This window comes from Panicum hallii, chromosome 9 (genome assembly GCF_002211085.1).
Source record: "Panicum hallii strain FIL2 chromosome 9, PHallii_v3.1, whole genome shotgun sequence".
Classification (NCBI taxonomy): Eukaryota; Viridiplantae; Streptophyta; class Magnoliopsida; order Poales; family Poaceae; genus Panicum; species Panicum hallii.
Window position 1 is genome coordinate 10,602,303 of NC_038050.1, and position 18,118 is coordinate 10,620,420.

General features: G+C 42.3%; 4 protein-coding genes and 1 non-coding gene across 12 annotated transcripts; 1 reads left to right on the top strand and 4 right to left on the bottom strand.

Annotated features, from left to right (window-relative positions):
• Window positions 1-87: 87 nt before the first annotated feature.
• LOC112878029 (pentatricopeptide repeat-containing protein At5g55840-like) lies at window positions 88-6,827 on the bottom strand. 8 transcript variants are annotated; one of them, XM_025942416.1, is made up of 5 exons: window positions 6,392-6,827; window positions 2,313-5,764; window positions 1,402-1,532; window positions 848-1,002; window positions 88-721 (listed from the first exon to the last, which is right to left on the bottom strand). In XM_025942416.1, exons 1-2 carry the CDS (start codon window positions 6,531-6,533, stop codon window positions 2,487-2,489), a joined length of 3,420 nt encoding a protein of 1,139 aa, XP_025798201.1. In that variant the 5' UTR covers window positions 6,534-6,827; the 3' UTR covers window positions 88-721; window positions 848-1,002; window positions 1,402-1,532; window positions 2,313-2,486. The 8 variants fall into 8 exon arrangements, with proteins under 8 accessions (XP_025798201.1, XP_025798199.1, XP_025798200.1 ...); XM_025942414.1 differs by having other exon boundaries at window positions 848-1,259; XM_025942415.1 differs by having other exon boundaries at window positions 1,104-1,532.
• A 134-nt stretch (window positions 6,828-6,961) lies between these two features.
• Window positions 6,962-9,197, top strand: LOC112878032. Its single transcript, XM_025942424.1, has 3 exons — window positions 6,962-7,267; window positions 8,716-8,792; window positions 8,921-9,197. Exons 1-2 carry the CDS (start codon window positions 7,092-7,094, stop codon window positions 8,789-8,791), a joined length of 252 nt encoding a protein of 83 aa, XP_025798209.1. The 5' UTR covers window positions 6,962-7,091; the 3' UTR covers window position 8,792; window positions 8,921-9,197.
• A 564-nt stretch (window positions 9,198-9,761) lies between these two features.
• Window positions 9,762-12,774, bottom strand: LOC112878031 (glycerophosphodiester phosphodiesterase GDPD6-like). Its single transcript, XM_025942423.1, has 8 exons — window positions 12,522-12,774; window positions 11,874-12,055; window positions 11,320-11,503; window positions 11,158-11,232; window positions 10,922-11,031; window positions 10,582-10,800; window positions 10,343-10,498; window positions 9,762-10,243 (listed from the first exon to the last, which is right to left on the bottom strand). The coding sequence occupies exons 1-8, from the start codon at window positions 12,532-12,534 to the stop codon at window positions 10,007-10,009; spliced, it is 1,176 nt and encodes a 391-aa protein (XP_025798208.1). The 5' UTR covers window positions 12,535-12,774; the 3' UTR covers window positions 9,762-10,006.
• Window positions 12,775-14,767: 1,993 nt separating this feature from the next.
• LOC112873793 (mitochondrial import receptor subunit TOM5 homolog) lies at window positions 14,768-17,298 on the bottom strand. The gene is made up of 2 exons (XM_025936849.1): window positions 17,131-17,298; window positions 14,768-15,114 (listed from the first exon to the last, which is right to left on the bottom strand). The coding sequence occupies exons 1-2, from the start codon at window positions 17,209-17,211 to the stop codon at window positions 15,037-15,039; spliced, it is 159 nt and encodes a 52-aa protein (XP_025792634.1). The 5' UTR covers window positions 17,212-17,298; the 3' UTR covers window positions 14,768-15,036.
• Window positions 17,299-17,742: 444 nt separating this feature from the next.
• TRNAR-ACG lies at window positions 17,743-17,815 on the bottom strand. Its single transcript has one exon. It is a non-coding gene; the product is annotated as a tRNA-Arg (tRNA).
• Between the last annotated feature and the right edge of the window lie 303 nt (window positions 17,816-18,118).

Here is an 18,118-nt window from a genome sequence, read left to right on the forward strand (position 1 = left end):
GAGCTAAAGCTCAGTCGTTAAGCTAGTTTATTCATCACGCACCTGGCCTGATTATCACGCCTTGCTAACCTTCAGGTCTCGGGTCAGTTGAAAATGAAAGCCTCGAAGTATTTCAGTGTTATAAATGCCTACAGATGGATGCACATGTTCGTATGCATACAAAAAGCAAGACAAAAAGGTGCCTTGTAATTTGTGGACACACATGATCCATGAAGTTGCATCCAAAAAAACGACCATCAGCTTCAAGTTACCAAGTCGTATGCATACAGAGTACTGGATCATGCCGAGGGTTGGCCGAACAGAGCATTCCTCTTTCTCAGTATGACTGTACAAGAACGACCATCAGCTTCAAGTTGCTAAATAAAATTTTTCCTCCAGTCGTTTGCCTGCATGAAGAAAAGCTTCGAACTGGCCTCTGCTACTTTGATGGTCATCAGACGAAACTGTTGCTTTGCCCTTAGTTTTTCAATCGTGATCAGACCAAAAAAACCGACTCTTTATATCACTCTTCAACTGAAATTCAGATTGGCTAAGGCCCCTGTACTCTTGAACCACATCTAAAATCCAAATCAGCTACCTCACACCTTCGCCACACAATGTTGCATACATCTTTATTGAACATTCGTCCTGACCCTTCAGAAATTCGCCTCTCGTGAATACAGGCTGCAGCTGCCTTTAAATAAAAGATTCTATTTCAACAGTACCGATGCATTCATACCTGCTGAGAACATAAATAATCAACATTAGTAAAAAAAGTACTAATTCAGTAGCAAGAGCAAGCAAATGCCGATCCAGTAGCAGCATACGGCAACTTCATGACTGATGATACATGGTGGGGTTGCGGTACCTTTGTTCCAGAGTCACCTTCAGAGATCCAAACAATTTGTCCAACAAAAAAATTTGCCTAAGTGAACGCATGAGAGCCATCCATCTTGTAAATAGTATACATCAGAATGGTCCATCCAAGGTCTTGCCCTCGAGTGACAGGCATTTAAAAAGCTCCTGGCAATTGGAATGCGAGATTGATACTGAGAGCCCGTTTGGGAGAGCTCCGGCCGGCTCTAGCTCCTCCTGACAAAACACTGTTCACTAGAGGACAAGACCTTTTGTGGCTCCACCGGCTCCTCCTGGCTCCGTGAGAGGGAGGGGAAAGGAGAGAAAAAACCGGCTCTAGTGAACAGTGTTTTGTCAGGAGGAGCCGGAGCTGGCCGGAGCTCTCCCAAACGGGGTCCAGAACCTCTGCAATGAGTACATTCTGACTGCAACAGAAATATGGCACTTGATAATAAGTAAATCCACAAGTAGGCAATGTATCAAATTAATGGAAACATGGTGAAACCTGAAAATTTCCTGCTCATGGAGCTAAATTACAAGTGAGGCCCAGATTGCACCTCTGCTTACCTCCCATTAGTGCAAGCACAGGCTGAGCTCGAGACAGCATTGGGTTCCACCTCCACCGCCCACTGTCCCCGTCTGTGGTTCAGTAGCCCCTGCCTGAAACCAAAACACTGTTGCCCCCCACCTGATTGGCTCTGCAGCAGAATGTTAGACAGTTCATGGTTCAGCTGCTGCGAAAATTGTGCTGATAAAATGTGGTATGTGTGGTTGTTGGCAGTATTTGAACTAGTAAACAGAGCTTTTGGGGTTTTCTATTTGCCGCAGATTAAGGCATTAGGAGAAGTCGAATGTGGTTTTCCAGAGTGGATTACCTGGTTATGTACTCTTAGTTTGCTCGAGATTTATGCTTGTTCTTATGGACTAAATGACAAACTACAGGCAAGTAAAGATACAAACAAAGAAACTGCTCATGCTAAAGTTCAGTAGATCACTCAAAAGAAATTTGTATTTATAGGGCTAAAACAATTCCTGTTGATCTAACCATAGCACAGTCAAACTTTTCATCCTGCAACTATGAAAAGTGTAATTGCAATAGCAATTAGCTGGTAACAACCTGCAGGACTGCAGCTATATATATATATATATATATAGCCAACCACTGCAGACACAAGATCCACTGAGGGTCCATGCATAATTGCTAACAATAATTCATAAACAAAAGAAGAGGTCTTCAGCACATTAATGTACATGCAACAGTAACATAGTAAAACTTCATGTCCAGAATCCCTGCCGTAGCTTATGCATATCAATTGCTACTCATAATCCCATTTACCTTCCCCTCGTATACACTGAAATATATTCAGATGCCACCCCAGGTAAAATTTATCTTTCTGAGAACACCAAACCAATGGTAAAAATTGAAGAAATAGTAGCGACAAAAGAGTAGGATAAAAAAACATAGCACAACATCTGACCTGAATTAGCCGTGCAAGGCAAATCACATTCAACATATCTAGAATGGATCCCTCGATGGAGGATGACAACACAAGGTATCACAGGGTATAAACCAGAAAAGGTAACCATAGTTTTCTGCCAGGGTCAAATGCTCGAAATTCTTTTGACACTGGTAAATTTAAGTGGAATTTCAATCACTGGCAGCTTTCTATTGGCAATACCTCGACCTCCTTAAAAGGCATTCCCTTTCTGCAGTTTCTTATCATGTTTAACCTTCTAATTGCATCCTCCATCCGCCTTTCGAGACTTTCAGGATGCTTGGATGGAATAAGACCCCTTTCTTCTATATCCTCCAGTATTTTCTCTCCAACCTCCATTCTCCGAGTTGCATACATAGCTCCAATGAGTGTTATATAGGTTGTAATATTCGGCCAAAGACCCTTTGATTTCATCTCTACATAAAGCTCTAGTGCATCAGAGATACGCTTGTTATTGCATAAACCAGTAATTATAACATTGTAACTGACAACATCAACCTTCAATTTACATAACTCCATCAACCCCTTCAAGTGCAAAGCATCAGCAATTTTGGATTCTTTACAAAAACCATGCATTAGACTAGTGAAAGTAGCAACAGTTGGCACCATTCCTGAGCGCATCATATTGCTAAAAACTATGACTGCCTCCTCAAGTTTCCCACATCTACACAGACCTCTAATAATTGAGCTGTCAGCAACTTCAGGAGGCACAACACCAAGAGCTTTCATTTCTTCTTTTAGCCTGAATGCTCCATCAATCTCACCAACTCGACATTTTGCGTTGACCAATGCAATATAATGTGTATGGTTTGGTTGGAGCCCTTTTTCTAACATCTCACGTAAAACTGCATGACTCTGATCGAAGCAATTTTTTCTGATTAATCCATTTATCATGGCACTATAAGTTTTATTGCTGGGTGACATATGTAACCACTTCATACAATCGAAAAGTTGTAGTGCCTTGTGCATCTTGGATTTATCACTGAAGACTGTTATCAGTATATCAAAAGCAAACTTATCAGGAAAAATGCCTTCTAAGGCCATCTTCTCCAAAAACTTAACTGCAATATCAATCATCCCGCACTCAGAAAGCCCAAGAATGAGCAAGCGATATGTAACATTGTTTGGTCTGATCCCTTTCCTCACCATATCTTTGTACAGATAAAAAGACCTTGAAAGTTGTCCCTTCTTGACATACCCATGCATAAGTATGTTATAGCTAGCAGTGTTTGGATAAACCTCATTCTTATGCACACCAGACATCACCTTTTTCATAGTATTTAAGTTTCCACCCTTGAGGTACCCTTTCATCAATGAATTATAGGCAATACAATCTGCATACAGGCCTTCCTTGCATATGATCTCCTGGAAAACATAAGAAGCAGCCTTCCCTTGGCCTTCATTGATCAACCCATTCAACAAGCAGGTATATGCAACAGTATCAGGGACTAATCCTTTCTCCAACATCATCTGCAACACGATGAATGCAGGCAAAATTTTGCCTTTCCTGCAAAAACCACTGAGAAGAATGGTGTAAGTATGGATATCAGGTAAAAAGTTGTTTTTGACCATTTTCTCACATAAATTCAAAGCTTCATCCAGGGTTCCATATTTGCATATCCCATGAAGTAGTGCATTGAAAGTTTTCTCATCAATAGCAGAAGGTATGTCGAGAAGGCAGGACATAAACCGCTTCGCTTGTACCAAGTGGCCTCCTTGACATAATCCTCTAAGCAAATTCTGATATGTGCGAACATTTGGAGAATGACCATATCTGACCATATTATCATAAACTGAAAATGCCTCAGCTAGGTTACCTCTGTGGCAGTAACTATCTATTATGCAGTTAAAGGAGACAGAATCAAATGATATCTTCATCCTAGACATGTATTGTCTAAAGTGTTCAGCCTCTGTAATCATTTCCTCTCTATAGAAAGCACATAATAATGCATTATGGATGACTGCATTGGCAACTAGCCCCCTTCGATACATGTCCACAAAATGCTTCAGTGCCTCTTTGACATACCCAGCCTTACAATAGTAACAAATTAGAGTTGTGTATAGCACATGATTAGGTAAAATTCCACTTTTCTGCATCCTTGACAAAATTTCTTTTGTTTCATGCAACTTAGCCATCCTGCACATGCCATTGATCAATGCTGAATAAGTGATAACATCCAGATCAACTCCATCCTCAAGCATACTCCTTAAAATTTGTTTAGCCTTGGAAATCTCACCTACTTGACATAAACCATCAATGAGAATGGTATACATTGTCTTATTGATGGTTATGCCTCTTGAACTCAGATCTTTAACGAGATCTAGAGCAGGTTGCAGCATGGAAAGTTTGCAGTAACCATTCAACAAAGCACTATAAGTTAGTTCACTTGGCATAACACCAGTAATTTGCATTTCGGACAGAACACTTAGGGCTTTATCAGTTCTCCCATTTCGGCAGTACCCATCAATCATTGTAGTGTAAGTAGCTACACTTGGAGCCAAAGTTTGTCTCAGCATATGATTGAAGACATAGTGAGCATGGTTTATCTTACCTTCACAAAAAAAGCCATTGATCAAAGTATTGTATGTACATTCATCAGGTGTTAAGTTATCTTCCCTCATTCTTTTGAGTAAAAGGAAAGCACGTGCACTCCTCTTTATTTTACATATTTTTTCTATCATGATGTTATAAGTATACACATCTGACTGTATACTATTCCTCTCCATATCTTCTAGAACACACAGGGCAGCCTTAAACCTCCCCTTCTTAACATACCAATGTAGTATTGTATTATAACTGACAGAATTAGCTAAGCGAAAGCTCTTCATCTTCTGAAGCATATCTTCAGCCTTTCTAAATTCACCCTTAGTGCACAGGGAATTCAGAATAATATTACAAGTGGTAACATCCAGAGGGAATTTACGGGACAAACTTTCTTTCAAGAATAACCAGGCATGTTTTGATTCCCCTTCCTCCACAAGAGCATTAAGGATGGTATTGCAAGCAACAGCTGAAGCCTTAAATCCACAGTCATCCATAAAGAAAACTGCCACAACTGCGTCGACCACTTTTTGTTCCTTGACATATGCTTTGACAAGGAGGTCAAATACGGCACGATTGGTGGAATCAAAACGTGAAATGGTCCGCAAGAGGGAGCTAAAAATAGCATTGCAGGAGAAGCCTGTCAAGGCAAGATGCCTCAACACTGACATTGCTTGTGAATGCATTTGAGCCTGGATGAGAATTTGAACAGCCATACAGTAAATATAGGTAATTCGGTCTAAACCTGGTCGCTCCACAATAGAACTCAGTATCTTCAAGGTCAGCTTTCCATCAGACTTGTCAAGCCTCCCAAATTTGTAGGCCATGTGATTCAAGGTCTCCCAACACTTCATAGTCTGAATGGTGATGATGCTACTATCAATCCCATGTGCTGAAAGAAAGAACCAAATTAATGAAATAGGGAATTGATCCCACCCAAAAAGAAGCAATAGCACACAGGAATAGTATATGCTATCAGAAGAAAGAGCAACATGTTCATATTTCTCAAGCTATGTGGAGATGAATAGATGATCTACACTTGAGCTGGGTCCAAACAGAGGAAAATGAACCAGAAAAATAATCCTACTTCAGAGAGCTACATATTCCGACTTCCATAATTTCCAATCAAGTACACATTAATGAAATGGTCTGCATAAGGTGCTACAAATTTATCAAGAAGGCATATAAGACAGAATGAGAAGCAAACATGCATGAGAGGCAAAACAAGCAGTGCCAGCAGTGTGAAGTTTGCACAAAGTGGCTACTTCTACGACATGTCACTCCATCATCACGCTGAACTCAACATACACTTGCTGCCTACTTGTAACGAACTGTAGAATGCAAATTCTTACCGGCCTCGGATTTGCATTTTGCAAAACAAAGATGGACTAAAATAGAGTACAGTAAGTATCCGATTTCCTTCCCCTAAAAATGAACGACACACAGAGGTTCACTGATTCACTGCTCCGAATTGCGATACTAAGTGGTTACTGGATCGCGTTTCTGACGGAGGATTTACCTGAGGTGGTGTCGGCGCCGGCGCCGATACGCGGGCGCGAGGGCGGCCTCGCGCGGAAGGGGAGCCGTGAGCAGTAGGCCGCTGCTTTGTATTCGACGATACGACGGCGGTACAAGGAGTGTGCCAGCGATGACGACGACATGGTAGCTAGGCTCAGTGCCGAGCCACCGACGAGGAGGGGGAACTCCGCCACCGGCGAGGCGGTGCTCAACTGCTCGCCGCCGCGGAGGGGAAGCTACGGTGTGGGAAGGTCAGCAAAGGCCTCGCTCTCCCTCCATTACAACGGAAGGTCGAGGTGAGCGAGCACCTGCGTGAGCCCTCGAGGCTAGGAAAGCCGGGAGGGACCGGCGGCGGGCGGCGGGCGGTGGCGGAATTTGGGGGAAGCCGAGTGGCGAGTGGCCTGAGCTGGACGACTGTGATGGAATAACGCCGGATCCAATGGGCCTCTCCGTTCTTTCTCCAACCGAGCCCAAACACCTCTGCACGTTCCGTTCCGTCCCCGCACAAATCTTAAAGAACAGCTGTTCACCAGCCCCATCCCGTATATCCTAGCGCCCCCCCAGTTCCGTCTATCCGTTCGTCCCTCTGCCCCCGAGGGTCTGGTGCCCTGCAAGCAAAACCCCATCCATCTATTTCTCCCCGGAGCCTCGCCGCCGACGCAGGGGAAGGAGAAGGTCCGGTCCGAGGAGAGCGGAGGAGGATGGGCGAGTTCGACGACTACTGGGCGCGGGCGTATAGGGGCGACTCCGGGGTCCCGCACTCCGACCCGCAGCGCCTCGTCTCCACCTGGACCGGCGCCTTCGCCCTCGGCGCCGCCGCCTGCGTCCACCACCACGCCTCCGCGCTCGCCTCCCACATCAAGTCCCTCCCCGCCACGTGAGCCCCCCACCTCCTCCCTCGTCCTTTATCTCTCGCCCGCGCTAAGATCCGTACGGATTCTCGTGGTCTCGCTCGCGGTTGTGACCGTGTTTGTATCATGAATTGCAGTGTGTCTCTAGATAGATCAGTTTGGGCCTCGTCCTACGTGTTTGGAGGGGATTTTATGTGATATGTCGAGCCAAATCCGGGTTAGGTGCACGTGTTCTTGGAGTAGCTGTGCAATTGCAATCCAGACTCGGGGGAAGGTTATGTGAATTTAGTATAAATGGACCCGACAACTAGGTATCTCTTGAGCTCATTATGTCTGGATTTGGGAAATTTCTTCATCGGACATACTCAGTGACTTTGAACTGCTGTTCGTTTGCAATCAGATCAAGAGAACCCTCCATTGGAGATATTCTAAGGGGCTGGTCCATAATACATTTATGTGGATCTTTTTTTTTTGATACTCTATGGTTAAATCTTTCTGATTCTAACAACTTGGCATTGCTGAAAAATCTTGAATCCAGACTAGATACACAATAATTAATGATTCATATTCTAATCTTGTATAACGACCAAATAGTTCACTACTTTGTGATCATGCAAAGATAAGATAACAACATGACATATCATCTTTTGGGTGAATATCAAATAAACTTGGTGCATGCGCAGTGCAGCCCAATTTTGTGCTAGTTTATGTAATGGAATCGGAGCTAGACCTAGAAAATGTTGATCGTCAATGTGTAGGGCTGCAGTCATTCCTTTTTGGATCATGATTTGGTCCATATATGGTTTTGGGTTCTTGAGGCTTCTGTTCAATCATATATAAATGTAAACAGCTATGATGCACAAACATTTATGAATCTCGCAGATGGATAGTCCAACTCGTAGGACATTGTTACTCCTCTGATAGGCCTTTCTAGCATTTATTGTTTAAATGAAAGCCGCAATAGTAGCAGATTAACCACTAGAACTACCATATTGAATTTCAGGTGCTTAAATGTGAACATTTTAAAAATGTGTTGTCATAAATTTTTATAAGTTAATTGTCATTATGCTTCTATCTGTAAAACTTGCATGGTTTAAAAGAATCTTCTGTCACTGAGCTGCCATGTATGTATATAAACTGTTGGATTATCTGGTCTTGGGTTTCAATCTGATGCTTTTGGATTTTGTGGTACCCATCAAATTTTAGCCTTGAAATGCTCTGAATCTAAGGTGTTGGCACTCATTATTATTTCTATCCTGCATTATAGAGCATCTCGTAGTCTCTCATTCTTTATTATAGCTGTTAACCATTAGCATCTAAGGTACATGTATTTTTTTTCCATTGTGAATGAATGATATATTTTCTTATAGAATCTTTCAATGTTATGCCTGTGTGTTTGAAATCTCTTCTATTGTTTTCTGTTGTTTTCCTTGCCCTATACAAGTTGATTGACATATGTTACCATTTATCTTAGTTGGCAAGACATGACAATGATGCTTGATCAAAAGCGCTGGAAGAAAATCCTTGACAAGAAGCAACAACAAGCTTAAGGTGAGCCAATCTCTTTTCCTGTATTAGCTTAGTTGATATGTGTCACCTACTCAGACTTTGCAGTCAAACGTTGGGTGAATATACCTTCTCATGTTTTAACTTATTTACTTCCCTCTTGTGCGCTACAGATCATTATACTTCCAAGCTTCTTGGGCCGGTTGGATGAGCTTGTCTCAAGTCATCGATTGTGGTGCAGAAAGTTTCAGAGCGGCCAACTTTTGGTTTTCCTGCATAGTGTTAGGACTTGCCTGTCAAAACATATCGTGTTAAGCAGCCCATGTTGTGGTGTTTACTCCAGCTCAAATCCTCAAGATGGCATAATGGATGATTTTTCCATTCTTAAAATCTTTGTTATCTTTTGACCATGCGGTATGTCATATAAATCTGCGGCATTCGTTATATTTCCAGGCTGTGTTGTGTACTCCAAACCGTCGACCTTACAGGCTGTAGTAGCCTGATTACTGATTTGTCGTTGCGTATGCTCTTTGCCTGATTGCTGATTAAGTAAGCAGGGAGTTGCATTTGCCAAGATGGGCTTGGGTCACTGGGTAGTGGGTATCCATCTGCCCGGAAGGAACCCGAGACATTGGGTAAATGAACACACGGAGTCATAGAAGAACGTCCAGAAAAGGAAGAGCAAAGTGCAAAGTATGTCAGGAAAATATACCATGGGCGTTATCAAGTCTGTTCAATCTTTGATCGCTGCTTCAATTGCATTACCGGAAGCCAGTGAAAAGTGCTGAACTGGTCATGACTAGTGCAATGGCCACAACAAGATAGAACATGCTCCATTGACCCTCTGACTGCCTCCACTACCTCATAGAACTCTATAAAGGATTATTTACCTTCATTTCGATGCTACTATGAGCTGAAATGACAGGCAACTGAATTTTCATACAAGGTGGTCGAGCCCTTGTCTTTATTGGAAGCTGAGGATAAACTGCGTGATACACACTGTGGCACAAACGATTATGCTATTTTAGTACCTTGGATCCTGTTCTATTTAGGACCTTCCATAGAGGCCAGCCAATGAAAAGAAGCCCTGTTTTCAGAACGAAAATTTGTCGCGTGCTAATCTGAATCTATTCTGCTACACAGTTAGCACCTCCCTTGCTTTATTAGTAACAATTACAGAGTGTTAAAAACAAAACAGTGCTTTCTGGTGCTGGCAAAAATAACACAAATATGAAAAAGGAAAGGGAACCTATATATGCTCAGTATCCATCATCCTTCAACATGTTCGCGATCTCATGCAACAATGCTTCCGCCTTCTTCTGCTTCTTCGGGTATGGCTTAGTCCATTCCTGGTACTTGTGCAAACTACCAGTAAAATCAGTGAACAGCCCATCGACACCGATCTCATTGAGCCAATATTCGTATTCGACATAAGGGTCTTGATGGAAGTTGAAGTGCAAGTATGAATTCTCATTTCTGAAAGTGTACGGATGCACCTGCAATGTTGTCATGATTTACGGCATCTGACGACCACATGAAGGATAATATTTATGCAATAATGGAGAATTATGCAGCTGTAGGATAAGAGCAGTCACCTGAAGATTATGAGCATGTGCTCGTGCGACGAGATCGGTCGGCTGTCCTAAATAGTTGTCCTTTGGAGGAACAATTGTATCCTTCCACGGACCAATTCCAATAACATAGTTTCTTATGAATGCAAGATAGGCATTTGAAGTTATCTCATAGTATGACTGTACAACAGAAACTGGTTTTAGATGAAGGCTGATGAGCTGTCACATAAAAAGAAAGATGAAAGCGACGGTACTGATAATACCTGATTGGTGTCTTGAGTTGGAGTTTTTGTGTCATCAATTAGGAACACTTTTGGAGAGTTTGTCATATTTGAGACAGAAATGAGTGAAGTCGGAGCAAATGATTGAATGAACACTGGCTGCCTGAGCCAATCTTCAGACATATATGCACCTTTATAGCCATATCTCAGTAGTGTCTCGACGAACTTATCCTCAAATTTCTTTCCATTCGACCACTTGACCTGAATAATTATACCATAGTCAAACTGTGGACTTTTTTTTGCGAAATACCTAAACACTAATGTTGTTACATTTCTAACGTGAACAATTTTATTTGGAGTCTGTCATGTCGAAGCTACTTACATGCTGGTTGATGAAAACTGGATTTTTGATCTCAGGGTATATTCCTACTATCCTGTCCGCATAAAGTGCAATCAAGATAAACTCCTCAAATGTAATAATCTGGTACTTCCCTGTAATCCAATAGGAAAGCATTATGAAAGATCTGCGTTCAGGTACAGAGTGGATGGAAGTCGACTCAAAATACACATGGCTGTTAGACAAATGAAATTAAGAAAGAAAGTGAAGGGAAAGTATACCATTATACCGTTGGTCCCTGAAACTGAACCGTTGTTTCACCCTCAGTGATTTAAGCTCTTTAAGAGTGAAGTCCACTGGACGCAAACATAAGTCCACTAGTCACCAGAAGATTCACATGGAATTAATCTTGAGAATCTCAACAGAGAATGTTATTCACATACCAACAAACCATCCAGTAACTTTGGCTCCTTGGACTTCGTAGGTTCTCTTCCTGTGGGCGAACTCCGTCCGGTTCGCAACGTCGGTTGTATTGTCCAATGTTACATCATGAAAACAGATCAGATGTCCATCCTTCGATGCGAGTATATCGGTTTCGATGAAGTCTGCACCCTCTTCAATAGCTCTCTGCAAAAACCGATGCGTATCTCTGAATTTACATTAACATATTGAGCTTCAATCTTCAGAGAATCTCTAAGAGCAGCATTCTACTCTGGAACGATCCCAAAGATATTGCCGTGGCATATTAAGTACTTTTTTTTAATGTATCCAATGTGCTGGTGTCTCCAGCGAGATAGACCATAGTTTACTTGGGTGTTGTAAACTAGAATATTCATGTAATTGAGTTTCATGTGCCAATAAACTATATCACCACATATCCGAGCACTTATCACTTAAGCTATGTATGTGCAGATTCGATGCAAACATTGCTTTATTCCAAAAGTACTGACAAAAGTTCAGTGCCAGTATGTGAGGAAAAAAAATAAGATTTAGGTACCAGGTAGGCTGCTGCTGTTTCTTCGGGTAATTCACCATTTGAGCCCCTGTGAGCAATGTTGTAAGGTCTGAACGTCTGTAGTGGGTTCTTGTGGTTTACATCGAGCTGGCTATGGGAAGGTGCAGCTGGGTTGGCTTTGGATCCCCCAAAAAGCAGCACAAGGACAATGATAGAGATGTGCCCTGTCAAAGATGCCACCCCTCTTCATCAGTACTGAAAAGACAAGATCTTTGACACCACCGAAGCATTGAAAGATCGACGAACAACACATGAATTTCTGAATTTTCGGTTGAGCAGAAAAAGGGATTAGGGAATGCTCCATTCTCATTCCTAGTAACTAAAAGGCTGTGATTTTTCTAAAAAAATCAAACTCTTGTGAAGAAGATGAAATACACTGACTTGGCCCTACTATCATATCTTGCCATTCGCATGATCATATCAATTTCTCAGAAAAAAAGTTTACAAAGATTGCCAGAATCACATGAACTAGAGCTTATACGTGAGCAAAGGAAATACATCGCTGAAACTCAGGGAGCAAATGCTAGCTCTTGAGAGATCATTACTGAGCACTGAGAATCTGACAAGCATACACCAACATTCAGATGAAACCGACCGAAAGAGTGGGAACGGAGAAGAGATGGAACTCACACGAGGAGGCCATGCTGCTCACGCGGCTTCTGCTCCTGCTCTGCTCGGAGCAGAGTTTACACGGCAAGGTCCTCGAGGGTGGGAGGCTGTGTTTCTGTCTGCGAGGGGGCGTCGACGAGCTTGTTATGTAGATGCAGAAGAGGCCTGCCTCGGAATATTCCCCGGAGACTGACGACCGACAGGTTCGTAGCGATTTGCGACGCTGTTTCCGATCAATTGGCTGCTTTCTGCACCAGGTGTGAAGCTGAGAGCCAACGGGAACTAGGACAGCTCTGAAACAGATGTTGGTAACGTGTTCATACTCCTCCCTCGCTTGGATACTATACGACCCGGCCTCTTTGTGGTAGGCTTGCGTTCGATTAAGATGCTGTTACTTGAGCTCCTGGACACGGCATCAGATTATTCATTCCATTGGTTTGTGATGGAGAACGAAGATGGTAACCCAATGGCATGTGCAAAGGTCTTAAACCAAAAGTTAAAAGTGGAGGAATGCAGTCATGCACAACGAATGTTTGCATGTTCTTGGAAAAGAGCCTGTCCAATGTGCATTACAACTACTAACAAGCATGAATAAGCACACCATGGGCGCAGTCGGCGCTGTTGTCGCCGTTCAACGCGTGAGCGATCAGTGGCCTGACGCTGACGGTCCCCGGTGTCCACTAGTCGTCAGTCCTCTTGGCAGCAGCCAGCAGGGACTCTGCCATGACAGGTCCGCGTCACTTGACACTTGCGCAAGGGCAATGCAGCACCGGTCCAGCATTGCAGCGGGTCAACGAAAGACTCCACCCGGCCGTGTCATGCAAGTCCGCATAGATGGCCCATCCTAGACGAAGTGCTTCCTTGGACAAGAAAGAGGAAGGCCTGATGGAGACTGCACTTTTTTCTTCTACTTTTTTTCGCTTCTTTTTTTTAAGCTGGAAGACTCAGCACACGAAAGATTCTTGCTAGCGAGCTTCTGATCTCCGCGCATATATCTACAAGTAAACCTGTGCATCCAATCAATGAGAGGTCAAGTCTTGGATACAATTCTGAATTTCTGATGGTATGAACCGAGGAGCAGCCTTGCACAGAGAGATGCGGCATATTTTGGCGCCTGTGCGTATATGATGGGGCTTATCATGTGTTGACTACCTGTTTTTTTTTTAGAACGTCAAAGCTGACACGAGAAAATAAACGGCAACAGCTGGAATACAAAACCTAACTACCATCATGTGATCAGCAATGGATGACTGGTGAACATCATAGAGTAAAATACATGAATGGTCATTGTACTTGTTAACATATTTCAATTTGGTCATCAGATTTAGAAAAGTGTAAATCATGGTCATTAGATTTGTTGACGTATGTCAATTTGGCCATTTTACTTAGTAAGCTGTATCTAGGCCACTAAACTTGCCTTTACTAATCTAATATAACAATTGGCTTCTCAATACTACATAATTGGATAATGTGAATTAGGTTTGACCGTGTCGTATCATCTAGCATGACCAAATTGTGACATGGATTAGGATATCTTTTTCTTGTTAGGCAAATAGTTGTAGGCCTAAGAATTCTAAGCAATGGTAAATAATCAATCTACTAACTGTATACTCCGTTCATTGCCATGGCTCTCTTATTTCTATTCAAATAGGAAAGAGCTAAGAGAGCTCAAGTTGTGGTAACGAATGGATAAATGGGCAGGGTATGCATGTGAGCTAGAATCATAGTAAGTGTTGAACCTTGCCCTAGATTACCTACTCTGCATATGGATGTGTGTTCCTACTTATCGATCTTAACGCATGCTAAACACCACCAGCAACACAACCACCTTTATTACGGGCCTTCCTCCACAATCACTACAAAAGGCTACACAGAAATATTATAGAAGGAAATTAAAAACAAGCAGGGAAGAGGATGGTATAAAAGGAAAAACAGATTATCAATAGAAATATGTGAGTTGTGATCAACCACATTGCATAATAAGATATGAAAGTCTATCCTACATCACCTAAATATGTATGATTAACCGTTAACAAGCTAATGACCATACTGACATAGTCGGGCAAATTTAATGAGGCTGAACTAAAACAGAAACAGGCTGACAAGTATAATGGCTATTCATGTATTTTACTCAACATCATACATGGGGAGGGGTTGCAGTGATGCAGTCCTCTTGGCTCTTGCTTCCATCAATCAGCAACCGGTTATCATCATGCAACATTCTTTTCTTTCCTGATGATGATGGTATCGGCGGTGTTTGACACAAATTTTAGTGAGCCAATTAGTAAGCATATTCCCATTGTGCTCATAATACTAGTAACAAAATATGCCTGCTATCGACGTATTAAACAAAACAAAACTGAACTAGCAAAAACTAGCTTTACCCAGATGCACACTTCCTTTTAGACCAAAATAACCTTCATACGAGTATCAGGATTTCTCGGAACATCAAACTAAACTCAAAGAATCCAAGTACAATAACTCCATAAGGCAATTGGATGCCAAACCACTATGCCTCTAAACTATATAAGCCTGTTTAAATGGCCATCAGATCACCAAAGTTGCGCATCAGGAAGATGGATCCCGCAAACAGACCCGCAGCCTTTAGCAGCTTCTGTAAACACAAAACAAAAAAAAAGATTAGTTAGCATCCAATGCAATAGTTAAAAATACTCAGGGAGATCATTAACAAAAATAAGCGCAATAATTAACATGGCTCAAAAAATTTTACGTGTTTACCCCAACTATCTAATCCGAAATTGAATACCAAGACTTTGCATTCTGGATTCTGCTCAAAATTTAAGTAAAAGATAGACTAGTAAAATGAGCACTCAAGTGAGAATACAACTGTCTACGAAGACATCACACAGTTAAAAGTTATTCCATAGTGGCAACTGCCATACTAAAGAAAACATCCTTGGAGGACACAATTTACGTCAAATCTGATGAATTTGTCAATAAACTCCACTGCTTCAAGGGCATGATTGGTTGAGTGTATTTGACCCAACCAGGCACGCGGGATGCAAGAGCAGGCTTAGTTGCCTGGTACCCTGGCCGATGAGCTGGGTCTGGCTCCGCCAAAACAAAAATGAATTCTGTTTCTCACAAGTGCGGCTCGCGCAGTGCTGCGCATGCAAAGGTAGAAGATTTCTGTGCAATCAAGCCCACAAACAAGGCAACCAAACAGCAGCACCATGCAACCTGGCCTGAGCAAGACAAGTAAACCAACCACAACTACCTGGATGCACACAAGCAGGCCATGCTAGGCTACCCTGCTAGCTTATTCAATTCCTTTATTGTCTAAACCAAATTTATGACCAAGAAACAAGAGATGGGATATCATAAAATATACAAATAACGATGTGAGGGCAGTTTAGGAAGATATAAGTATGTGTCTTAGCAAAATCTAACACAAACAAACAAGAAATGAACACTGTCTACTCATAACAGTCAAATAAGAAAGAACGGAGATACTAACTGGTACCATCTAGAATCTCACAACTAGAAATTAATTGTCAGCCAGAATTGTTCTGAATCCCACTAGTTATGGTTCTGAAGTCTGAATATCTTTCGGCAAGTCTGCCAGATTCTAGGCCTTGGTAGTTCTAACAGCAACACAAGAAAAGGGTAACTAGTCAAGCAAGTTGCATCACAATCACCACACAATCGGCTCACAGTCTATGTTACACCCAACAGGAAGAAGCGATGAAAGCAAGAATAACAAATAGTAAACAATGAGACTATCTCTCATAACCTTTTGCAGCAAAAAGTATAAACTGCAGCATAATTGTGGACAAACATATGCACATAGTAGACTGAAAGTAAATTCTAGGCTCATCAAGAATACAAGAAAGAGTTGGATAGCCAAATGGCCCTGCTCAAAGCTATGAAACTTAGTGGCCAACAGATACCAAAGAAAAAAAGAAAGACGAGGTAGCAAATAATAAGCCTAGGTGATTCCACACTTATAGTTGTTTTATTCATTAAATCTGTCTGTATCCACAAATTGACAAAGATATTATAAGGCAATCATTGCAATGAACCCAGAACCATGTATCATGCAAAAGTGTTGGGATTTCACAACTTGGCTAGCATCAAGCAACAAAATCCAAACCAAATTTCAGTAACTAGTGTGATGCCAAAGGATGGAAGAAATTTCAGTTAGCAGGCATCGCAATCACACCGAAAAATTCCATCCTAAGTATCTAGTGCCTCAAAGATGACCCGGGACTAAATGGACTCAACTATACCTTGCTGACAATTCATTGAACTTTTAGGAGGTTGGGAACAAAACACACACACAAGAATGCCCGCCACAACTGAGACAGAAAACCTATCCGCGCAAGAAGAATGAACACATTAATCTCAGTAACTAAAATCAAACACTGCAACAGTCTACCCCTTCCGCATGCGAGCTACAGCGGCAGCCGCGCAGTCGAATCAAATCGCCGGAGTGGGAGATCATCACCACCAGTCCCACCTCGAACGACGCGGCAACGAGGCCTACCTACCGCCACCAGTGCCAACGGATTCGAACAACAGGACTTCGCACGAATTAGGGAGAAGAACGAGATTGCGAGAACAAGCAGAGGAGGAACAAGCGGGGTGGGTGGGGAAAGGGGTTACGGACATAGTTGAGCGCCCACTGCTCCTCGTCGTTGACCTGCGAGTCCCAGAGGGCCTTGAGCTTCTCCACCGCCGACGCCGCCATCTCCCCGGTCGGATCGCCTTCCTCGAGGGGTTAGGGTTTCGCTTCCACAGCCTCTCTCTCTCTCCCTCTCCTCCTCGGCCTCTTTTCTTCTCCGCGGCTCAGCAAGTTCTCGCCCCCCGCATCTTGGGCCGGACCGTTATTGGGCTGGCTGGCCAGGATCTGGTTCCGGATCACAGATTTCTTTTCTTTTGGACCTGGCAAATAGAAGATGGATACCCTCAAAAAATGCATAAATCTTACTCTGATTGAGTTTTTGTCTAAATGGGATCGATCTCAAAATCAAATATATGCAAGAAAACTTGCTCGATGGTTCAAAACACAACAAAAAAGAAGTTAACATAAAATAGAATCTAAACTGTTGCGTCCGTGCAGAATCATGCTTTATTAAACAGGCTCTAAAGGAAAACAGACCTTTCATTTTCAAGGAAAGAGAAGCGTTTTAAAACTGATTTTCATCACGAGACTCAACCAAGAAATGGATGGAAACTCGAAGGAAAAAAAGAGTATGTAATAATAAAACAAAAGAAACGACGACTCCGCTGGGGATCGAACCCAGAATCTCTGGTTCCGTAGACCAGCGCCTTATCCATTGGGCCACGGAGTCGTTTGATGGCAGGTTTAGTATAAAGGATATAAAAAAGGTAACCAGTATCAATATTAATTAAGCTACATGAGGGAACACAAAGATAACAAAAGAAGATCGGATACGGATGCTATGGGTGTAAGTAGGACCGTAATATGTTTTCCTCACGGCTAGTAATATATATATAAATATAATTGAGTGTTTAATGAAAGCATCTCAACAACAGATCCAGGTACATTATCTGTATAGTCACTTGTTTACTGCATTCATTCATTATAAGTCAAGAATTATCGTACACTGCACTTGGTACAATATAATTCATTG